Source organism: Chroicocephalus ridibundus, chromosome 1 (genome assembly GCF_963924245.1).
Source record: "Chroicocephalus ridibundus chromosome 1, bChrRid1.1, whole genome shotgun sequence".
In the NCBI taxonomy this organism is placed as follows: Eukaryota; Metazoa; Chordata; class Aves; order Charadriiformes; family Laridae; genus Chroicocephalus; species Chroicocephalus ridibundus.
In genome coordinates, this window is record NC_086284.1 from 152478188 (window position 1) to 152498412 (window position 20225).

Here is a 20225-nt window from a genome sequence, read left to right on the forward strand (position 1 = left end):
GTGCAGCTTGCCTGTGTTTTTTTTATTTGTGTTTTGTGGGACAGGTAGCCAAAAAAAGCCCCAGAACATCTGGATAGGAAGGCTCTGAAGATAAACAAAGCCATGAAAATAAATGTTGAAAGGCTACTTGTGTGCAGGACCTTTCACTTTTGTTTTACAGGTGGTGTGATTTTAGGGATTTTCCAGTTTGAGTATCAGCTGACGAGAGGTTCTGCCTATTTGAACACCTTTGCCACAAGCCATGTGTGACAGAGTGGACTTTTCTCATTCAGCTTGCCTTTTCACTTGACCAATTCTTGATTCACGGGGCGAGGGCCCCCAAAGGAGGTAATCTGGCTGTCCCAGCCCAGAGCAGACTGAGAGGGGTGACCCTGGGAACAGACCGGGCCACTGAGCAAGACGGAGAGAGAGCAAATGTGAAAACTCAGAGTTCCCAGACCTCCAGCTTTCCTCAGCTCTGTTACCATCTGTGCCACTGGTTTCGTCATTGCTGTTCCTAAGTAGTCCAACATGCTTCACTGTCTTTCCTACGGCAAAGTTAATACAGCTTTTAAACACTGAACTCAGCAGTGTATTTATCACTGTGCTAGAAAGGGCAGTCGTCTTTTCCTCCACCTGATCTTTTCCTCCACCTCTTCAGGAAGGTTTATGTTCTCCCGTACTTTGGTCATTCTTTTCTTTTTTTTTTTTTTTTTTTCCACTGTCTGGAAGGGAGGGGTGGATGGAGGGAAATCTGTGGGGCGCGTTTTTCCATATGGAGCACAGCCTGGATCTAGTTTTGACTCATTGTTAATGACAGTTCATTTCATATCCAGGTTGTCCCATCACAAACACCCAAATAAATCCATTATCTTGACTTCTTATCTGCAGCAGTGTTGTGAAAGCACAGCTGCTCTGGAGGGCTGCAAGTAGAAGCAGCTTCACCCCCTACGATGCTAAGACTGTGCCGCTGATTTTGATCTTGAAAAGAAAAAGAAGAACGATACTGTTCAAAGCATTCATACCAGTCTTGATGACTTGAAAGACATACTGCTGTGTGCTGCTTAAGGTGTAGATTTTTCCATTCCTTGTACCATCCCGCAGCCACTCTTGGAAAGGATAACAGCAGCAGAGTTCTTCTCTAAGGTGAATTTCCTGAGCCATAGGTAGGCAGGAGCTTTCCTTGTCTCCAACACCTTGCAATACTCCACTAGTACTGAGAGTATCATCTACTGGCTTCATATCGCCTGGGGGCTGGTGATCTGAGGAATCGAGCAAACTCCCAGAAGCATGTCCTCCTTCTGTCATGGCTGTGCTTGCCTTCAGTGCACTGAGCATTTGAGCACTTCTACAGCTATTTGTTAATTACTCATTTATTATCTGACAGGATTGCATGGTGTGGGAAAAGGATAAGGAAGAAGGAAGAACAGATTGAAACTTGGTGCCGTCTGTGTATTGGTGTTAGTGGGGTGTCTCTGGGCAGCTCCACCCGCCCATGGCAGAAAGGAGGCTGGAGACTTTTTGACTTTGTAGGACTCCATTTGTGAAGACATTTGCTGGGAGCTCAGTATGAAGGGTTTACTGTGATGCTGTTGGCAGGAGCGCATGAATCCAGAAGGAAGCTTCAGTAGCATCTTTGCAACTCCTGTGTAACTGATGGGGAATTACACTGGTGGTGTTAAGGTCAGAAGCAGGCCTGTGGTCTGCAGCAAAATACCCACTCCTCAGGATGATAACTCTTCTGGACACTAATGGAGCCAGGCAGAGACTAGATCGTGAGCAGGTTTTTCCAGGGAGGAAGGCAGGCAGCATACCAGCTCCAAGACTCTGCATACAGTGTTGCCAGGATCCTTCCTTTGGCAAGCCCAAAGGCTCTGGGACAGGGTGAAGATGGATGAGCCATCTTATGCTTTGATGAAGGTGCTGAAAGAAACTGCACAGGACATTGAAAACAGGAGAACACCCAACCTGCCTTTGCTCAAATGCAACAGGACTATGGATTGCAAAAGACAGTAGATACAGGTATAGTGGCAGCCCCTGTTGCTTTTGGGCAGGACAGCCAGACATACCGGCAACCCAAAGAGAGAGTTTGTTATGGACCATTTTCAGTTGAGATTTGTAGCAGTTAGTATTTAATTCCCAGGCTGTGTCTTTTCATTGCCTTTTAAATTAGAAAGTTATTTAATGTTGATGCAGATATGTTTCCCAGAAGAGAACAGCCTACAGAGTCGTACTGGATTTCCGTATGTTAATATGGGATACAATAAAGCCTATGAGCCATTCTGGGATTGGAAATGCCAATCACAGGCATTATCAGAGCATGTTAGAGGTGGTCAGAGGGAGACTGCAGACTGCTGCAAACCTACTGAGCAACAGATTTTTGTTCTACACTTCTTTCCAAGAATAAACGATTATTGATTTGATGAATTCTTTGGTTAAAAAAAATAGTAGGGATAGTTTGGATGATATATGTGCTCACTGTGTGCGATTTACTATGTTCAAAGCTGGGCAAACAGTTGAGACTCAAAATCCCTAGCTCTAAATACCAATTTGTTTTAGTGCCTTTCTATTAATAAGCGTTTCTTCACTGCTGAGGCAACTTTGCCTTCGTATCTGTTCAGCTGAGGAAAAGCTGTCACTTGATCTGGCTTTAGGTGAAGCAGATTTTCTCCCCGTCACTCAGTTAAGGCTCAGCAGACAGCACGGCTGACTGGTATCTCTGAGTTTAAAAGATGATTTTGAGAGAGTGACTAGGATGTGACCAGCTGGGATGCCCCATTACTCTGCAACATTGTAAAATTTACTGGCAATTAGTGCCAGACCCAGATTTTTGGCCATCAATCAGGTGACCGTAAGCAGCAATCCAGCCTCTACAGCTAGGTTATCTGGATGCAGCTGGGAATGGGTCCCATTTAGCAGATGTCCATGAAGATACATGAAGTAGAAGTCATTTTGTTGGCATGTTATGCCAGACAGTCTCCATGAAGAACAGACCAGTGAAGGAAGGTGAGAGCACAGCCATTTTAAAAACAGTTTTCTAGTGAGAAATAAAAAATCCTCTTATGTTTGCCTGGCTGGTACATATGAGGGCAGAGGGAAGGCGGCAGGAGCTAAATGAGGGTGCTATATTGACTATATTAGAAAGGGTAAAATTAGTTCATATGTGTTTACCTTTATTACAAATCCAGCTGAGAGGCCACATGCTCTTGCCTACCAGCAAAAAAACCCACAATCAGGTCTTTCTTTAATGGGGACCTCAAAAATTCCTATTAGTGTCTGTATTTGGGTTTGCAAAATGGTACCCATCACCATGCTGAACTGCTGCTGAGTGCCTGGCACAAAAACCTGCACAAAGTGGAACAGCTTTTCCCCTGGACTGATGGTATCTCGGCTGAAGAAAGACTGGAAAAAATCACTGTTACAGTAGGTAAAGGGAAACTAATTACTGCCTTGCTGAAAACTACTCCCAGTGCTCCTGGGAATGGGAAACGTGATCTCTGCTACCCAAGATTTCAGCAAAATTTGAAGAAAATGACTGGGAATAAGAAGATGGGGGAGAAGAGAAAGTTAAAGAGGAAAACAAGTAAAATACTTGTATGTGTTTTCATTGCTTTCATTGCAACTGGCAGTGCAATCTGGAACCGGTTAGCAGATCTCTAAATATGCATAATAGCAAGAGATGGTTCACGCAATGAGGTCTTGGAGGACTGATGTTAAAAGCTCTTGTAATTTGGATGAAGAACAGAAGCTTTTACAGCAAAACTGAATGAGTGAAATACAGGGGACCGAGCACCCTTTACTACTGCAATCTGCATGTGGAGAACAGCGATGCTGGAAAATTCCTTGGGCATTGTCAGCAAAGTAGGTCTTAGAAAAAGGAGAATTAAATGCCAGAAAACATCTTTCACCGCTTCAAGGAATTGCCTTACATGACAGAACTAGCTGGATTTGAACTCATCCAAGCAGTTTTTGACCATCTAACTTACGGTGTTCAGGAAGCTATCATTAATTAACATTAATATAGTAAGAGACGATCTAAGGAGTCAGAGATTTTTCTATGGATTCATATAAAGATACAATCTCTATTAGAGTTCAGTGAAAGTTAAAAGAAACTTTTACTCGGCAAAAGGAATGATTTATCCTGGCTAGCAAGCCAATGGAAAATATAACCAGCTTGGGGTAGTTCTGATGTTTTTTATTATTTTTTCTTTTGAGCATTTTAACTAGCTTTGTGGAAAAACATATTGGAATTAAAAGGAAAATGAAATATAACTGTATTATATCACAAATGTCAATGCCAGAATATTGTACTTTTTTTTTTTTTAAGAAATGTGATAGAAAAATGATAAAAAAAAATTAAATACTGGTCAGAAAATCTGGATGAAGGCTTTTTAAAGAGGTGTTTGTACTGAAATGTACATCACACTTTTTTACCATTGAACCAACACAGGACAAGGCCTGTGGTACTTTGTGTTCCTACTGTTAGCTATTATTGCCATTGTAACAATAATTTACAGTCAAATAAGAAATCAGGACTCCTTCTCTAAAAGCCTTAAAACCCACCATGGTTTTGGGTATCTGAAAGCCTGTAGTAACTAAAAGCACAATCCACTCCTCAGTGCAGTCCGTGAGATGCTGTGCCCCACAATTTTAAAGAGAGCTCTAAACATTTTCACTCAGAAGGAATCCAGACAGGTTTGTGCATCAAGTCTTAAAGCTATAGGGCTATCTAACTTTCTTTTTACTGCTTTTACGATTAGCTTTTAAGAATTTGTTCTCCTGGTTTCTTTATCTTCTATTTCTCATGTTAAATTAACTAGCATGTGTGTGGTTATATTTATCCAGTACGGCATATTTATTTTTATGCTGCTCTTAAATCTCCCCTGCATTAAAATACATTCTGATTATTCCATCCACCTGGAATAATGTCGGAAGCCAAGTACAACAAGTAGTTTTGTGGAAGTCACAATATTGAGGTATTTCCTCAAAACTGGGTAGTGTGGAGAGTCGTCTTTCAAAGTGGTTTTCCCCATGGAAATGACATGCTTTCTTCTTATGGTGCTAATATTGCTAGTCATCAGTAACAGCTCAAATACTCAGGTAAACTGAGGAAGGAGTCATTTGCATTTACTATCCCATTTTCTGCAAAAAATACATACATTTTTTTTCTGTTTGCCCATATTTCATAAGATTTCCTTACAGAAAGAGTTGTGCAGTTACCAAAATCACCTCTTCGAATGGGCAAATCATATTATGAACTCTGGAAATGCACTCGGAATACCAACATTCTTAAGTCAAAAGAGCAAAAAAAGAGGCCCCATCTTCGCGACAAAAATATACATAAATAAAAACAAAATAACCCTGTTCAAACATGGTTGTGGTCAGGTAGTCTTACAATATTTCTTTCTCACCAACACAAGGTGAAAAACATGCACTAGAATTGTTGATTAAGCCCAAGAGGTGATCAAATCCAAATCGACCTAAGGCTAACTTGAGGAATAGTTGAGGGCAGCTCTCCTGATGTTCACCAAAGGCAAAATAAAGCACTGTGTACTGGCGTTCGCCATTGCTGCAGCTCACAACCATGCTTCAACGTGGCTTCCTACATACAGAAGTTGGGGCCACCGTGGTGTGTTACCTGGATTATTCTAGCCATAAAAACACCAGCAGATATTAAAAAAAAAAGCAAACTAAATCCCACCCCTTCCCCCATCAATTTTATCAGTAGTTTTACCAAAAAGAAAACAAGTCATATATACATACATATACACACACACAGGGATAGCTCAGGACTACATACAACTTCTAGGGTGGCAGCAGTAAGGGTATGACAACACAAGATGTCAAAAGAAGCCACTGTGCTTCTCCAGCCCTTTGCTACATAATTTGGAGGCCTCTGCTACCCAGATGGCATTTGAGAGAGAGAGAGGGAGAGAGAGGAGAGAGGGAGGGAGATGTTTTCTGCCTCTTCCAGAAGGTTTGCGTAAATGAACTTGCAAGTTCTAGGAATTGCAAAGATTTGTGTCCAGTGGCAGCTGATGGCCAAAATCTGAGCAGCAAAGGGCGTGGAAGCGTAGAGAACCAGACAGGCAGAGACAGAAAGACAGACAGACAGACGCAGCGACAGAGATGAATGCCAGTCCCAACTGAGGTGCAGGCTAAGATGTATGTCGTCCTTCCACCGATCCTTGCTCCCATTGCGGGGGGGGTGTGTGTGTATAGGACTGTGTCGCAGGGGCCGACCGCTCCAGTCCTTGCGCAGGCGAAACGCCCTGGGGCAGTTCTGCCTGAATGAGGACTGCAGGATTTAAGCCACTGGTTCTCTGCCTTCAGACACATTGATTGAGGGTGAAAATGAACTTGTGAGGTTTAGTGTGGCTGGAGACGAGGGAGAGGAAAGCAAGGGAGAAAAGGAAGAAAGGCAGGGGGTGGGTTAAAAGGGAGAAGTGCAGGAGAAGGTGAGAGGGAGACTTGAGTATAGGCAGTCAGATATTCCAAAGAATGGGAGCAGGAGCCCATGACAAATCATATGAAGCCTCTTGACACCAAAAGCAAGATGACCGTAAGGAAAGGCCCCGTGCGCCTGGTTTAAGCCTGAGATCATTTACTTCAGAAATAAAAAAGACTAAAGGAGAAATCACTGCACAGGTCTCCAAGTATCCTTGGGAGCTGAATGCTTTGGTATCTCCCTGGCCTTACTGCACTTACTCAGGAATCAACCAAGCTGCAACCCTCTGCTGACTTTCTACCAGAATTTGGAAAACTTTTCAGAAATGCAAGATATAAAGTACTCAGCTCTCCTGAATATCTGATAGACAAACACCAAACCACTGCCCAGCAGGCCTGGGCACAACAGCCCTAAGCAACATTTTCTAGGGGAAGGAATACAGCAAGATGGGTTTTGGGATTCTCTTTCTTTGTAGGGGTGCCACGTCCTGAAGCACCCAGGTCCTACGTACCCCAGATGCAGCCAAGGATCAGATCACACACAACATTTTACTTTCCTTTTTTCTCCTCCTGTCGCCTCCCTCATTAAAAAACCCACCATTTCCATCAACCCTCAGACCAGTCACAACGCTCACTCTTAGGAAAACGAGTACTGCTACAACAGAAGGGCAACTTACGCAGAGAAATATTCCATTATTTCACAAAAGCCCACAAGTCACCAATTCCCTATCCCCGGTAGTTCTCATCTTATATCCTTGCACATACCCCTGGTTTGTCACATCTGCTGTATCGCATTGCGTACCTGTCACGGGTGCCTCCTCCGCCTCCTCCTCTGTGACTCCTGCAGTGTTGTTCACAGTCACACTCAGACACGCAAGTATGGTCACTGAGTACAACAGGAGGGATGGATACCAGTCCAGATGGTTTTGTTCAGTCATCCTCATGCACTCCCAGACACAACTGACGAACACAGAGGTACCCGCACATACAGACACGTTCAGAGGCACCAGCAGAAGCCCTTGGCAACAGGCTCACAGGTAGGCGCAAGCCCTTCCTCCCCAACATCCTTTCAAGACAGACAGACAGACAGAATCAAACACACAACATCCCCACTGTCACTGGTACCTATGCCGGTGCTCTGGAGACACACATGCTCCCACTGGAACATGCCTCCTTAACTCTCACACATCTCCACACCATGAACTGCCCACTGCAGCTGGATGGGCCAACTTCCCAGCTGGCCCCCGGGACCCATCCAGCTCAGAGGGCACTGCTTATGAGCATCGCTTTGGTGGCAAATGAAGACTCAGCCACAGCTAATCTTTGGTCTGACACTGGCAGGGAAAAGGGTGAAGGAAATAAGGACCCTATGGACCAGAGAGGTGTTGGCTTTTGTCTCCAACTGAGAGGAAGGACATTACATTAGCAGCTTTCCCAGTCTGACTGTTTTTCTTTCATCACTTTGGGCACCGTAGCACAGAGCACAAATCAAACTTGATCTCCCCCTTTGATACAGCACAACAAATATTAATGAGCAACTTCCTTTGCCTGGAGGAGGGGACAGCAGGCTGTCAGTCAGCTTCACAGTGCTCAACTCCAGGCTGGGTCTGCTGATGTGGAACGGAAGGAAATGCAAGCCAGTGCCTGCAGCTACTTCTGGGATGATATATTCCAAATGTGCCGACTTCTATTCACCTCCTAAAACATTTTATTTCCTATTATTATTTTAATAGATAGTAATAATTTTTACCACCTTAATGTTTTCTTCTAAGGAACTTAAAGTGTTTTGTAAACACTAATGACAAAGCTTTCTTAACTTAGGGCATAATAACAATCTCCAATTTACTGATGGGGAGACTGAGGTATAGGGATCTAGTCAAAGTCCAAAGAATACAACCCACAGGCCCTAGCTCCCAGGATCCATATATTACATCATCTTTCATCTTATTCCCCAAAAGTCATTCTTGGTTTTAGCACTTAAAGAGAGTTGACACATGGTAGATGTGGTCTCTGCCTCGGAAATTCCTTTTTGAATAGCAGATGAAAAAGTCCTCCCCTCCCTCTTTAGTTACTTAAGAAGTGGCTTAAAAGCGTCCCAAAATAGAATCACTGAATATTTCCAGAAAATTTTGAAAAAATCTTCATTTTGTGGCTAGGAAGTTAGCTGTGTAACACTTACTGAGAAGAAAAGCTTTGAAAACACAACTTGAAAGTAAGGCAATTTGAAAGTGAATTTGGCAGAAACTATGCTGCGCTCTGAAGTTTTAAAACCCACTAGATTTTAATCTGCCCTGTGCCCTTTGCACTTAGTTGCGTGAGATGCACCTCCATGTGTTTGTGGAGCTGACTGGGGGGACATGGAAGATGTTCCCAAGTTGCAGTCCCTAATGGGACCTATCACTCACTTGGCATATCTCCACACCATGGAGGTGTTTTAAGTGGAGGCTTCCTAAAGGACTCAGAAATCGTGAAGGCAACCTGGAAGCCTACCTCACGAGTCCATGCCTTCTCACTATTTTTGAATGCACAGCCATGCTGACAAAAATATGCTGAGCTTGACATGCAAGTGTACACTCATCCACAGGCATGCAGAGGAACATGCCTGCATACAGGAAACTCAAGATATAAACACCCACCCATAAGCAGATCAAACTTGCGCAGTAAGATAGCCACATTGGCTCAGAAATCACGTTCGTAGACTCAGCTACATACACAACAACCCATGTGTCTCCATCAACAACCATTCACAACGCATGAAATACGTATGCTTGCATACACACTCTTTCCTCCACACACGGATTCATGTCTGTACTCTCTCCCATGGATTTGTAGCCCATACACAGGCAACCAAACCCATTCAGCAACATATACTATGACTAATGGAGTGCACACATGAAGACCCACCCATGCACACTCACATATATCTTAACGAAGGTTTTGGTCTGGGAAATTCCTTTTCAAGAAACAAAAATAATTGTCAAAAGGTAAAAACAGAGCATGGGGAGCCGCACAAATAGACGCAAGCGCACACCTACAGGGACGTTGTGGAGCCTGTCAGTCAGGGTTCCCACTGCAACTACAGCTATCGCAGCTCAGCACTTGCTGGGTATGCTTCCCCTGAGTGCAAACATCTGCTGAACCTCAGAGAGACTTCAGGCTTACATGTCTATGGCCACATGTCAAATTAACCTGTGCCAGGTGTCTCCATCTTTCCTAACCAACCACAATGAAAACTGTCCCTTAGCTCCAAGAGCAGCACCTTCCAAGACCCTACGACAAACATTCTTCAGCTTCTAAGGAGTTGGGCAGAAACATCTTACCTGTGCCTGACCAGGCTAAACATCTCCAATTAGTGGACTTTACTGGCATTTTAGGGTTTATATTTTCTTTCTTTTTCAGACTCCAGGTCTCTCGGAACAAGACAAGACAGTGTACAGAAACACAAGGCAGGGTTTGCTCAAACCCACAAACAGCAAGAAAGCAACAAGCTCCTGAGGAGAAGGGAAGTGTATCTGATAAACTGCCTCACACTGCTTGGGAAGATGACAACTGTCCGTCCAAGATGGGCTGCTACTTCCAAAGCCCATCTGCTACAGATGCGACATATCAAGTGCTGCTAGCAGGAAGGGAATCCGACAGGACAAACCAACATACAAAACATTCTCTTATTCAATAAGGGTTATAAGTGCAAAGGGATTTCAGAACATTTCAGAACAAACTCCATCCATAGCTGCTGCTTATTTATCAGTGCATCAAAAGATTGTGCAAGTTTTTAGTAACAAACATTAGAAACTAGTAGCAAAGGACTTGCCTAGATAAAAAGAGAAGATTTAAACATGCCAGGTAACAAAAAGACGTGTGCAGAAATCTGTAAAAACTGTATAGAAGGAAAGGATTCTTTAGAGGAAACAGAGGGACCGTCATGAAATGCTATTCATAACCCTAACTAAAAGAGTCAGGGCTGCTCCTGCTGCCTCCTCAACTAAGACAGGTGATGGCTGTTTGAACAGAGGCACACCCTCCTTTTTCATAGACCTCTGCAACTAAAAACTGGATTCTGGGCCTTGGCTGACATGAACTTGAATTTAGACACAGAACGGAAAAGAGAGGGAGCCTTGTCAGCGGTAATTAAACACACCAATATGGATAGCCCTGGAGACTGAAGATCTGAACACAGCACAATTAGCAGCAGCGTGACCTTCTTGACAACATGCTGAGGATGAATGCGATTCATCCTGCTTAAGTTTAGCGTCTGAAAGCTGGGTGTCTAGACAAACCTAACAAACCTAGACACTCTCCAGTCACTGGATGGGCACCTCCAAACAGCAATTCATTTTCCCTGTCATAGACACGTACAGGGAGGCATCAGTTGGCCTGGGAAGGTGTGCATTTCCCTCCTCTGACTGTAAGAGGAAGCCTGGGTACAGGGTTTCTGACTATGATGGGCCTCCCTTTATTTAGCAAAACACAAGGTTTTCCCTCCTTTCTGCTTGAAAGACTTTTCTACAGATTCAAATACACCAGTCAGGAAAATCTTGCTAAAGTTTAGTGTAATTATTCTCTTACTAACTGTACTTATTTCCTCAATTACCATGTACAGTTCTGCCTCTATGGATGAGAATGGAACTTTTTCACAATCTGATGGCTCTTGCCAGGTTCCCCATTTAGTTTTCTTGTGACAAATGTGGCACAGAAAAGGCTTCATTTCATTCTTTAAAATTAACAACTTCAGCCTGCTGATCGCTGTAACTTCCCTCTGCAAAATCATCTCGATCCTAATATCTCTGTAGTAAAAGGGTAACCAAAATTGTTTACAATATTCTGGGGGAAATCAGAACAGAAAGTAGGACATTTAAGAGACAAAAAAAAAGTTCATTTTCAGTTGGAAACTATTTTCCATTCTCTCAAAAGGCAAGGAAAACAGACTAGTGTCAAATAAAATATTGCATTTATTCTAAATAAAAATATTGCAACTTGGATACGTGTCCTTCTTTCAGAATTGGAAAAAATTAAGTTGAACAGAAATTAAACTAGAATCAAGACACGAAAACATTTTGTTTGGAAAGTTCAAAGTAGGGCATTTTGATTTTTTCAAAATGTTGCCTACATTTTTTCCTAAACACAGCACTGAGTGAAAACTATGCTGTCACTTTTCTGCTTGCCATGGATTGCCTCTACACAACAATTTCAAGCTAGAATATTTATTCAACAGCCACATCAACTTACAAATTCATGATTGATTTGCTTTTCATTAGCATATTTGCAGCAATTTTCTTTCAATCTTTATATTTTCCTGGCCTTGCTAAGCTGGATTTTGCAGTGCAATTTTCGTCTGTGCTCATAAACCCAGTGGATCCTTTGTGATCTTTCTTTTGGGAATCTGTGTGCTTCCTGCCTGTCCTTTGTCTACTTATCCTGTAATTCTGTACCCATCCACCTCCAAAAAAAGATAGAGGAAAAAGTGTGCCTGATGTGATTTATTCCTTGAACACCAGCTGCTCATTTCAGTCTCCGTGGCTCATTCAATCCTTCACCTGTCTGCTGAGATGGGTAACAGTGGGGCCAATCAGTGTCAATCGTGCTGGTGGAATTCGTGAGATGGAGCAAATTGGGCTGCAAACCCAAAAAACTGTGTTGCAACTCTGGCGCTTTGTTTTTCTTTGGTCTTTCTGTCTTGTTTTTATTTTATCTACCTTTTCTTCAAATCAGAAAACTAAATATTAGGAGCAGGTTCCTCTGAACAGAGATGATTTGGTCTTTATTTCTTTTGGATGAAGATTGGGTGAGGAGGCACAGGGAGGATTCTTGGTTTGGTTCCCGCAGTTCCACCTCGAAAGAACTGACCTTTAGATCTCTGTGGGGTGGAGAGTACGGAACTGCCATGGGAAGCAAAGCATAACATTGGGCAGACCAAAGTGCTGGCCTGGGACTATTCTAGCAGCTTCCCATGGCACAAATAGCTTTTTCACTTACACTCCACATTTCCCATCACTTTTCCTGCTATACAGTTTAATTCATGCCAGGCGGATTATGAGGGGAAGAAAATGATGCAACAGTCAAAAAGTCCTTTAAGTCGTTCCAAAAAATTAAAACAGAATAAAAAGAAAACAAAAAGAAAAAAAAAGAGAAAGAAAAAAGAGAGAGCTTCAAAACTAAACAAAAAGCTTTGAAAACAAACTGAAAAGAAAGGAGGAAGGGGGAGGGAAAAAAAAAAAAAGAACCCGGGAAAGACAAATGAATGTTAGAGCAGGCACGATCATGGACAGACGCCAGCTACTTACGTTCACCTCGGTGATTGCTATATCAACAATGCTACCCACAACAATCAAGGCGTCAAATGTATTCCATGCATCACAGAAATAGTGCTGCATGTGGCAGAGAAGCCAAGGAAAGAGAAAGAGAGAGAAAGGAAGAGAAAGAAAGAATGAGAGAGAGAGAGGGAGAGAGAGAGGGAAAGGGAGAAAAGAGGGAAAAAAAGTAAAAAGTAAAATAAAATAAAATAAAAAACCAAAACAAAAAAAAAGCATGAAAGAGGGAGAGAAGAGGGAAAAAATAAGAAAAGAAAGAGGTTACGTGGGCATATTAAATAGTCTCTTACCACTCTACAGTATTGGTTGCTCAAACCTCTGTAACGTTTCACATGATGGAGGGTATCAACAAAAGCCTGGTTAGTCAGAAAGTTACACTCAAGCATGTCTACCTTTTGGAGGGAAAAAAAGCACACACACCCCAAACTCTGTGCGCTTTCACCAGTCACAGCCTTGGGGCAAGCTATGACAAGTGAAAAAGGAGGAGGCATTTTCCCCCCCTCCTTTTTTTTTTTTTCCCTGGGAGAAGGAGAAGGACGACGGCAAGTTCAATAAAAGCATGACTAGAGGGAAAAAACCCAGAAAAAAAAAAAGAGAGAAAGAAAGAGAGAAAGAGAGAAGGAACAGCAGAGGAGGAGGAGGTGGTGGTATCCTGGGGAGGGTAGAGTAATACTCACATTAGTTTCACTGAGAATGACGTCTATAATGCTGCCAATTACGATGAGGAAGTCAAAAACATTCCAAGGATCACTAAAGTAACCCTACATAAGGAAGGGGCAGGCAGGATGGGGATTAAAAAGGAATGTTAGACAGACAAAAACAGTTCAAAATTACCATTAGAATTACTGCCCTAATACTCAAGGGGTTTTCCTCTTAAGTCTACTAGTTGCGTCTCAAGCTGTAGCCCAGTCCTGAGGTCCCTGACTTGTGTGAGCAGCTCCTATCCAGCTAATGAGATCCCAGGGCAGCCACCCCTCCCCGCCAACTCTGGGACGGGGGGCAAAGGGAAGCCACATAGAGCACCTTGAGCATGGCTGCTCACAGGAGTAGGGCTTACAGGACTGTCTCCTCCAGACATCTCCGATTCCTAGCAACACAGCGCCCTTCCCCCTTTGGCTTAGGCTTGGCTGGGGGAAGAGTAAAGGAACGGTGTCATACAATTCTCAAAAAATGGCTCCCCTTCTGCCAGTGTCACTATCAATCCACCAGTCCATATTCCAGATGTAATGCTCGGTGCTGGTGCTGGGAATGGCCAGCTGCTGTGTCACGACGGAGCAGAGGGCACAGTCGAGCTGGGGATGTGCTACTTAACTCCACTGGTTGTCACATTTATCTTTACCCAGTCACAATGACTATTACAACAGTCATCAGCCTAACAGCTTCTACTACTAGTGCTTTAGCTCCTGTCTTAGAACTGCAGAGCAGGACTGGTATTTTTCTTCCTCTGAAAGCATGTCCACATCAAAAAATGAAGGTGTGAATGTAGCATGCATCTTCTGGTGCATCCCACCAGGAAGGGGTAAGAATGAGAACAGAGTTGGCTTTAGCATGTGCTTACAGTGACCTGTTGCTCACTCTGCTAGAGATAGTGCCACTGCAACATCAGCTGTCTGGGACAAGCTATGGCAGATCCACGAGCATGTGCTAAACTCATACCTTCACTTTGCTGGGCAGAATTACTTCATGGGCTGTCTCAAACATCTCATTGTCCTAAGCAGGGCTCAGAAGATGCTAATTAGCATCTGCTTGCTGTCCTCATCCTGCATGATTTTTGGCTGGATGGGCCATAAGGGTACAGGACCCTTTTGGAATAGGTTGTGTTCAGCCCAGGAGGTGAGCTGTACGTAAACTTCCCGTCCAAGTCAACGTCTTGAGTAAAGAAAACTTATCTTGGCTCACTGAAAACCTGTGCCAACCTCTTCCCCTTGTTCTGCAGTCCTAAAAGGAGGTGAGCATACAAAATCCCCCACGCTCCTTTTATGTGTTTGGCTTTGTGAGCATGGGTAATCTGACCTCCCTGTTTCCCAGCTGCAGCATGTCTCCAGTGAGACTGAACCCAAGTTGCACTGTGATTGCTATTCTTAGCCAGAGAGTCAGGTCATGGGTAAAGTGTGAGTCTGTGTTCCCAGGCAGTGCTGCAGAAAGCAAGTAGAAAAAAAATAATAATAAAAAAAAATCCCAGCACTGGCACTGCACAAGGCTTGGGAACCTGAAATTACTGTGGGTTCAACCATCACATGGAGCAGGCACTGGCAAAAAGTGTCTTTCTAAATGCTGAAACACTGCCTCCAGGATGCTTTGAGACTCACAGTTATAAATTGGGTTATGTTTGGGGCAGGAAAAATAAATTTAAAAAAAAAAAAAGATGAAGCAGAGAAAGCCACTGCCCAGCTGGTTCCACACCAGTGAAGGGAGCTGCTGGTAGAGTGGACTTTGAAATCGTCTTCTCAAAACCGGAAAAAAACCCCTTTATTCTGCAGCCTGAAATAGGCAACTCTTAGCAGATCTACACTGGGAGGAGTAATCATCCCATGGCTACACATTACTATGCAATTAGCTACAACAGGGAGGAAGGAAACAGGAGCAAAAGCAAATTCAGAGAATATTATTATTCAGCGTCCAGCCTAGAAAATACACAACAAATATTAGAATGAATTCAGCGGTGATGTCCAGCATCGTTAGCAACCAGATGGACCTGGAATAAAACTGTAATTAGACTTCACCAAGAGGAAGGGGAGGGAGAGAACAGCAGATTAAATTGTAGAGGCAAACGCATTTTGAATAAATAAAGGACAGACACAGATCACACAGAGTTGCAAAAAGTGCCTTTGCAGCCTGATGCAACCTTGGCAGAGAGTACACTTGCAGGATTAAAGAGAACGGAGTAGAAGACAACAGACCCAATCCTCCTGCCCCTGTTCATGTGCACAGTCCTGCTGAAGGCAATGGCACTGCTCACATGCCAAATACATACATTCGATAGCATGGCTATCTTCCATTTCCTTCTCAAATTGCATAGTTTAGGAACTATTAAGGGTTTCTTTAGGAACCCAAGCAACTTCAGAATACCAGAGTTTGCTTTTGGGCAGCTGCAAGGGTGAAGATCCAAAACATGTTGTTCAGGTTTTGCCCATAAAAATGATGACTATGTATTTTTAAATCTGTGGTGATGGATAGGTTGTTATGTCTACTACGATTGGCATCATACTGCAAAGAATGTTTTTGTGTAACCAAATTCACAATTTCACAATTTCTTTTTACTGAGCAACTCCAGACATAGAGCCCAATAGCCATTGCTGCTGGTAAAACAACATTTGCTGTTGGTACAAAACCCAGGTGACAAGCAGCACCAAATCCTTGTCCTCAGATGACCACTGAAGCCAGTGAATTAAATTTTGCTCCCAGTTGCAGTAATGTAACCTCACTGGAAGCAGCGACACTGCACTGACACAGTCGGCACATCTCAGGAGAGAAAAGGTCCCTTTTTCATTGTTATCACAAACAGCTGCTTTGGACCTTTGTGACACCACAGCGTATCTGGAGTCACTCTGCTAACTTCTGTGGAGTCACTCCAGGTTTACACTGTGAGCTGTTTCCCCTGGAATGCTCTGCTGAGTCTCACCAGCCAGCTCCTTGCTTGAAAGTCACGGGCTGGTCTGCCCTGGGATCACGGAAAGAGCATTATCATGGTCTGTTATTGTGTGGCTGTAAGGTGGACTCAGAGAGATCTCTTCCTCCTGCACCTCTTAGACGAGTGATAGAGAGGAACCATGGACATGAATGTAGTTTTACTCAACCCCACATCCAATATGCCAGTGTTGAATTTAAGGAAACACATGAATTTAAAACCCTTCCTTTCCTCCTCACCTGCTCCCTCTGTGTTTCAAACAGAAGGGTGAAAAATAGGAAGATATTATTCACAGTAAGAGAGCTTAAAGAAAACAGAGAACACAGACGCTTCATTCGTGTGCAAGGTAACGGGATCCTTCCTTAAAAACATACCCTCCTCAGAAACATTTACCTACAAATGGCCATGTGGTTACTTAGCTTTGGATCAGACCTCATAATCTTGTCAGGAGATATGAGTACATATCAAGAGTGAACTATACCCCTTCAGGACTTGCCTCTTGCGACCTCAAAGTACCTCTTCAAGCCACATTCCTCACTGGAGTGTACCAGGGTGGCTAATGAAAGACAAGCTGAATGAAGGAAGAGCTTTCACTCTGATAAAGAGGTTGTATTCCCAAACTATTTTTCCCACCAGAAAGTTCTGTATACTTTTCCCAAGGGGGTGGAGGTCTGACTGGAAATGAATTGATGGCACTGTTTGTTTTTGCAGTACAGGAATTTAGAGTGTAATACCATATTTTACCCTTAAAGGGAGACGCGTGACCCTGATTTAGCTGTATAATTACATGTCACATAATGGCAGCCTCGTGGGCTTACTGGGGAATGGTTGTCACCCTCTCTTGTGGGATGTCTGTGGAGATCCATGAAGCTTTTGGGGAGAAAGGAGGACAGAAAGAGACCAGGAGGATTGGACTGAATATTCAAGAAGCATGAAATAGCCCCACCATTAGAGCACATTTTTCCCCATTGTTTTATTTCCCCAAAGGTAGCAAAAGATAGTGTATCATCACATGATCAATAAGTTAATGAAAGGCTGAGCATAAATATGCAGTAGCTGACTGGAATGGAATCTCATTTGTGTGAGGGAGCAGACATTGTAGCATTTCAGAATGAGTATGCCAATCATTTTTAGGTTTCCTAGTTGCTGAGATTAGCTATCAAAGAAGCTGGGGTTTGTTTTGGTACTCATGGAGCCATTGAAATCTCTGGAGACCATTTCTTTTACTTTTTGCGAATATGAGATCCTAAATGCAGTATCTAAGAAGCCTCATTAACAGCTATGAAAATTGCCCACTTCTATCTGAAGGTCTGAGATCAGAGTCACCTGGGGCCCATAACAAGAACGCGTGATGTCCAGAGAGCTATGCATCTACATTGAAGCTCAGAAATCCTCAGGGGAAGGGTGCTATTGGGTCAGGGTCCCAGCTGGGATTTGAGCATCCAGCCCTGTGGGAGCTGGAGGGTCACTTGTGTGTTAAGTGATGTGCAGTTCTTCACCTGCTTAGTCCCAGGTTCTCATTTCCATCTCTTATGAGGTGGCTGGCCAAAATTAAAAAAAACCCTCTGAGAGAAAAGCCTCTAAAGATGGAAAGCACAGCAAGGGTCAAGACTATTCACTGGGTGAAATCCCAATGTAGGTCAGATGGTCCCCAGTAGAAGAAGATGCTGCAATGTCATAGGAAAGAAGGGAAAAACATGCATGCATTCATGTACATATGAATCCAGAAATGAAGCATCAAGGAGGAGAAACTAAGACATATACACAGCCTAAAAGGAAAGCTAACTACAGGAGAACCTTGCTACCACTTGTCTGAAATAAACTTGCATGTTAAAACAACAAAAAGAAGCATCAGTCTTAATCAGCTGGAAAGAGTATATAGGAAGGAGAGAAAGGGGCTGATACCCTCATATTCAGTGTGATTTCTTAGCAAAATTTTTCTGCTGATTGTAAAGGGCACCAAAGCCCTTTATTGGGGATTTGCAAAATGAGGCGAACTGCTGGTTTGGTTGATGGTTGCTTAGCACGTGAATTTGTTTCTGAAAATGCTGCAGGCTATTTGGAGCTGCAAGTCAGTTCTCAGACTTCAGTAAAAGAGGCTTTCCCAGAAAGTATTTTTGCAAAAGAGACAGCTTCATTGGAAAACAGTAGCGTTATCAAATGACATTTACACAGTACCGTATCTTGGCATACCTTCTCACAGCAGATTTGAGCGATTTGCCTGTATCCTGAACAATCTTACAAAGCTACAATAGCTCCTGACACCAAACGGAGATTTGTGTCAGATGCAAATTCTGTTGTGCTAAGATACCATTTAGCCATAACAGCAATCAGGGAAATTAGCAGAATCTAATAGAGAAGGAATAAAGTGGAGGATGCAGCTGCCTGGAGCTCCTGACAGGCTGCAGGAAAACAGCATCTATTTGCATACTATCTATCAGCTCTCATCCACTGATGGATTAATTCTGAGACACAGACTCCCTGCAGTTCACCTTCCAGTTGCTGTAATGAGTCACTGCTGCAGGGAATTGCACAAGTCCCCCTCCTGAACTCCATCAAGTCTTTCCCCTGACAGGGAGTGATGAGAGGAGCTTTTCAGCTCCCCAGACTGCTCCAAAGGTCTGGGCAGTTCTGAAGTAGCCTCCTGCCTCTCCCTGCTTATTCCATAAGAAAACAAGACCAACTTGTAGACCAAGATAGATGTTTAACAACTTTGGTGTTTTCCTTTATTCTCTCTCACTGTTTCATGCTCTCTCTCACAATGAAGATGTTGGTGAAAGCAGACAGGTGTCCCTTGGGGCCAGAAAGCCTCTCTGGACATACTGGACACTCTGTTTGACAGAAACAAAGGAGCTGAAGCACTTGAATGACTTTGTGATCTGAAAAAGACCCTGAATGTTTATTTCTAGGTCACTGGTATAAATCTGGGGTAGCTTGTTACTGGTTAGAAGCGACCACCTTCTGCTTATTGTTTGAGAGCCTGTAGGTCCTAAAGCAAGTTATGGTTCTCACCTGTGCTTCCAGTGGACAAATATCTCCATCATAGGAAAAAAAGAAAAAAGATCCCTGCCTCAACAAGGTCCCCAAGCCACCATTTGACAAGCTTAAACATTTACGGAGGTTGGAACTATATAATCTCTTGCGTCACAACAGACATTTTTTTTATGCTCTCCACATCTACTGATAATTGACCACGTTGGGGAGACACGCCTAGAAAAGTCTTTATCATACCTGTCTTGTGAACTGTGAATCCCCATTTGCAGATCTTGCAACCCATAACATTCCACCAGAATTGTACTTCCTAGATGGTCCCGTGAACCCATCCACGCCCACCTTTGTGGTGGTACAGTTATCTTATATCTCTCCATATTTCATTTTCTGTAAAGTGACTAGTAGCACACAAGCATTCAGCCATGTGGAAGGCTTGAAGTGCAATGTTATGGTCCCAGGTCCTCCAAAGACTGGTAAAGCAGCACAGTAAAGGCAATATGGAAGCATTTATTATGGAAGCATCTCTTAAAGGTGGCAAAGATTGTATTTCAAAGAAGCATCCTAAGGAAATGATAACAGTAAAACATGCTGAAACTGGATGATTCAACTGGCTGACCTTGATGTAATTTTTGACCTGGATTGCTCTTAGCTGCCTTTGAAGGGAGGGTGAGTAATGCCTCAAAACAGTAATGCCTAAGGCCTCCTTGATCTAAATGCAAGAAAATGGAGCAGAGTAACAGAAAGTTCGCTTATAAATTCTGCTGTCCACCTAGAAAAAATTCTTGAAGATTCTTGACTTTCCTCCAGGTATGTTGTGGCACAGTGATACCCTGTGAGGAGTTGGGCCCTTTTCCTCATGAACAGTAATTAGA

General features: G+C 43.2%; 1 protein-coding gene across 11 annotated transcripts in view; it reads right to left on the reverse strand.

The window, feature by feature from the left end:
- Positions 1–20225, reverse strand: part of CACNA1C (calcium voltage-gated channel subunit alpha1 C) — a 489480-nt gene that overhangs the window by 45084 nt on the left and 424171 nt on the right. For 7 of the 11 annotated variants that reach the window (XM_063318467.1, XM_063318420.1, XM_063318412.1 and 4 more), the window contains 2 exons: positions 13412–13495; positions 12708–12791 (listed from right to left, as the gene is read on the reverse strand). In XM_063318467.1, coding sequence (XP_063174537.1) covers positions 12708–12791; positions 13412–13495 — 168 coding nt within the window. The remainder of the gene's footprint in view (positions 1–12707; positions 12792–13411; positions 13496–20225) is intronic. The other 4 variants (XM_063318446.1, XM_063318434.1, XM_063318449.1 and 1 more) reach the window with 1 other exon arrangement.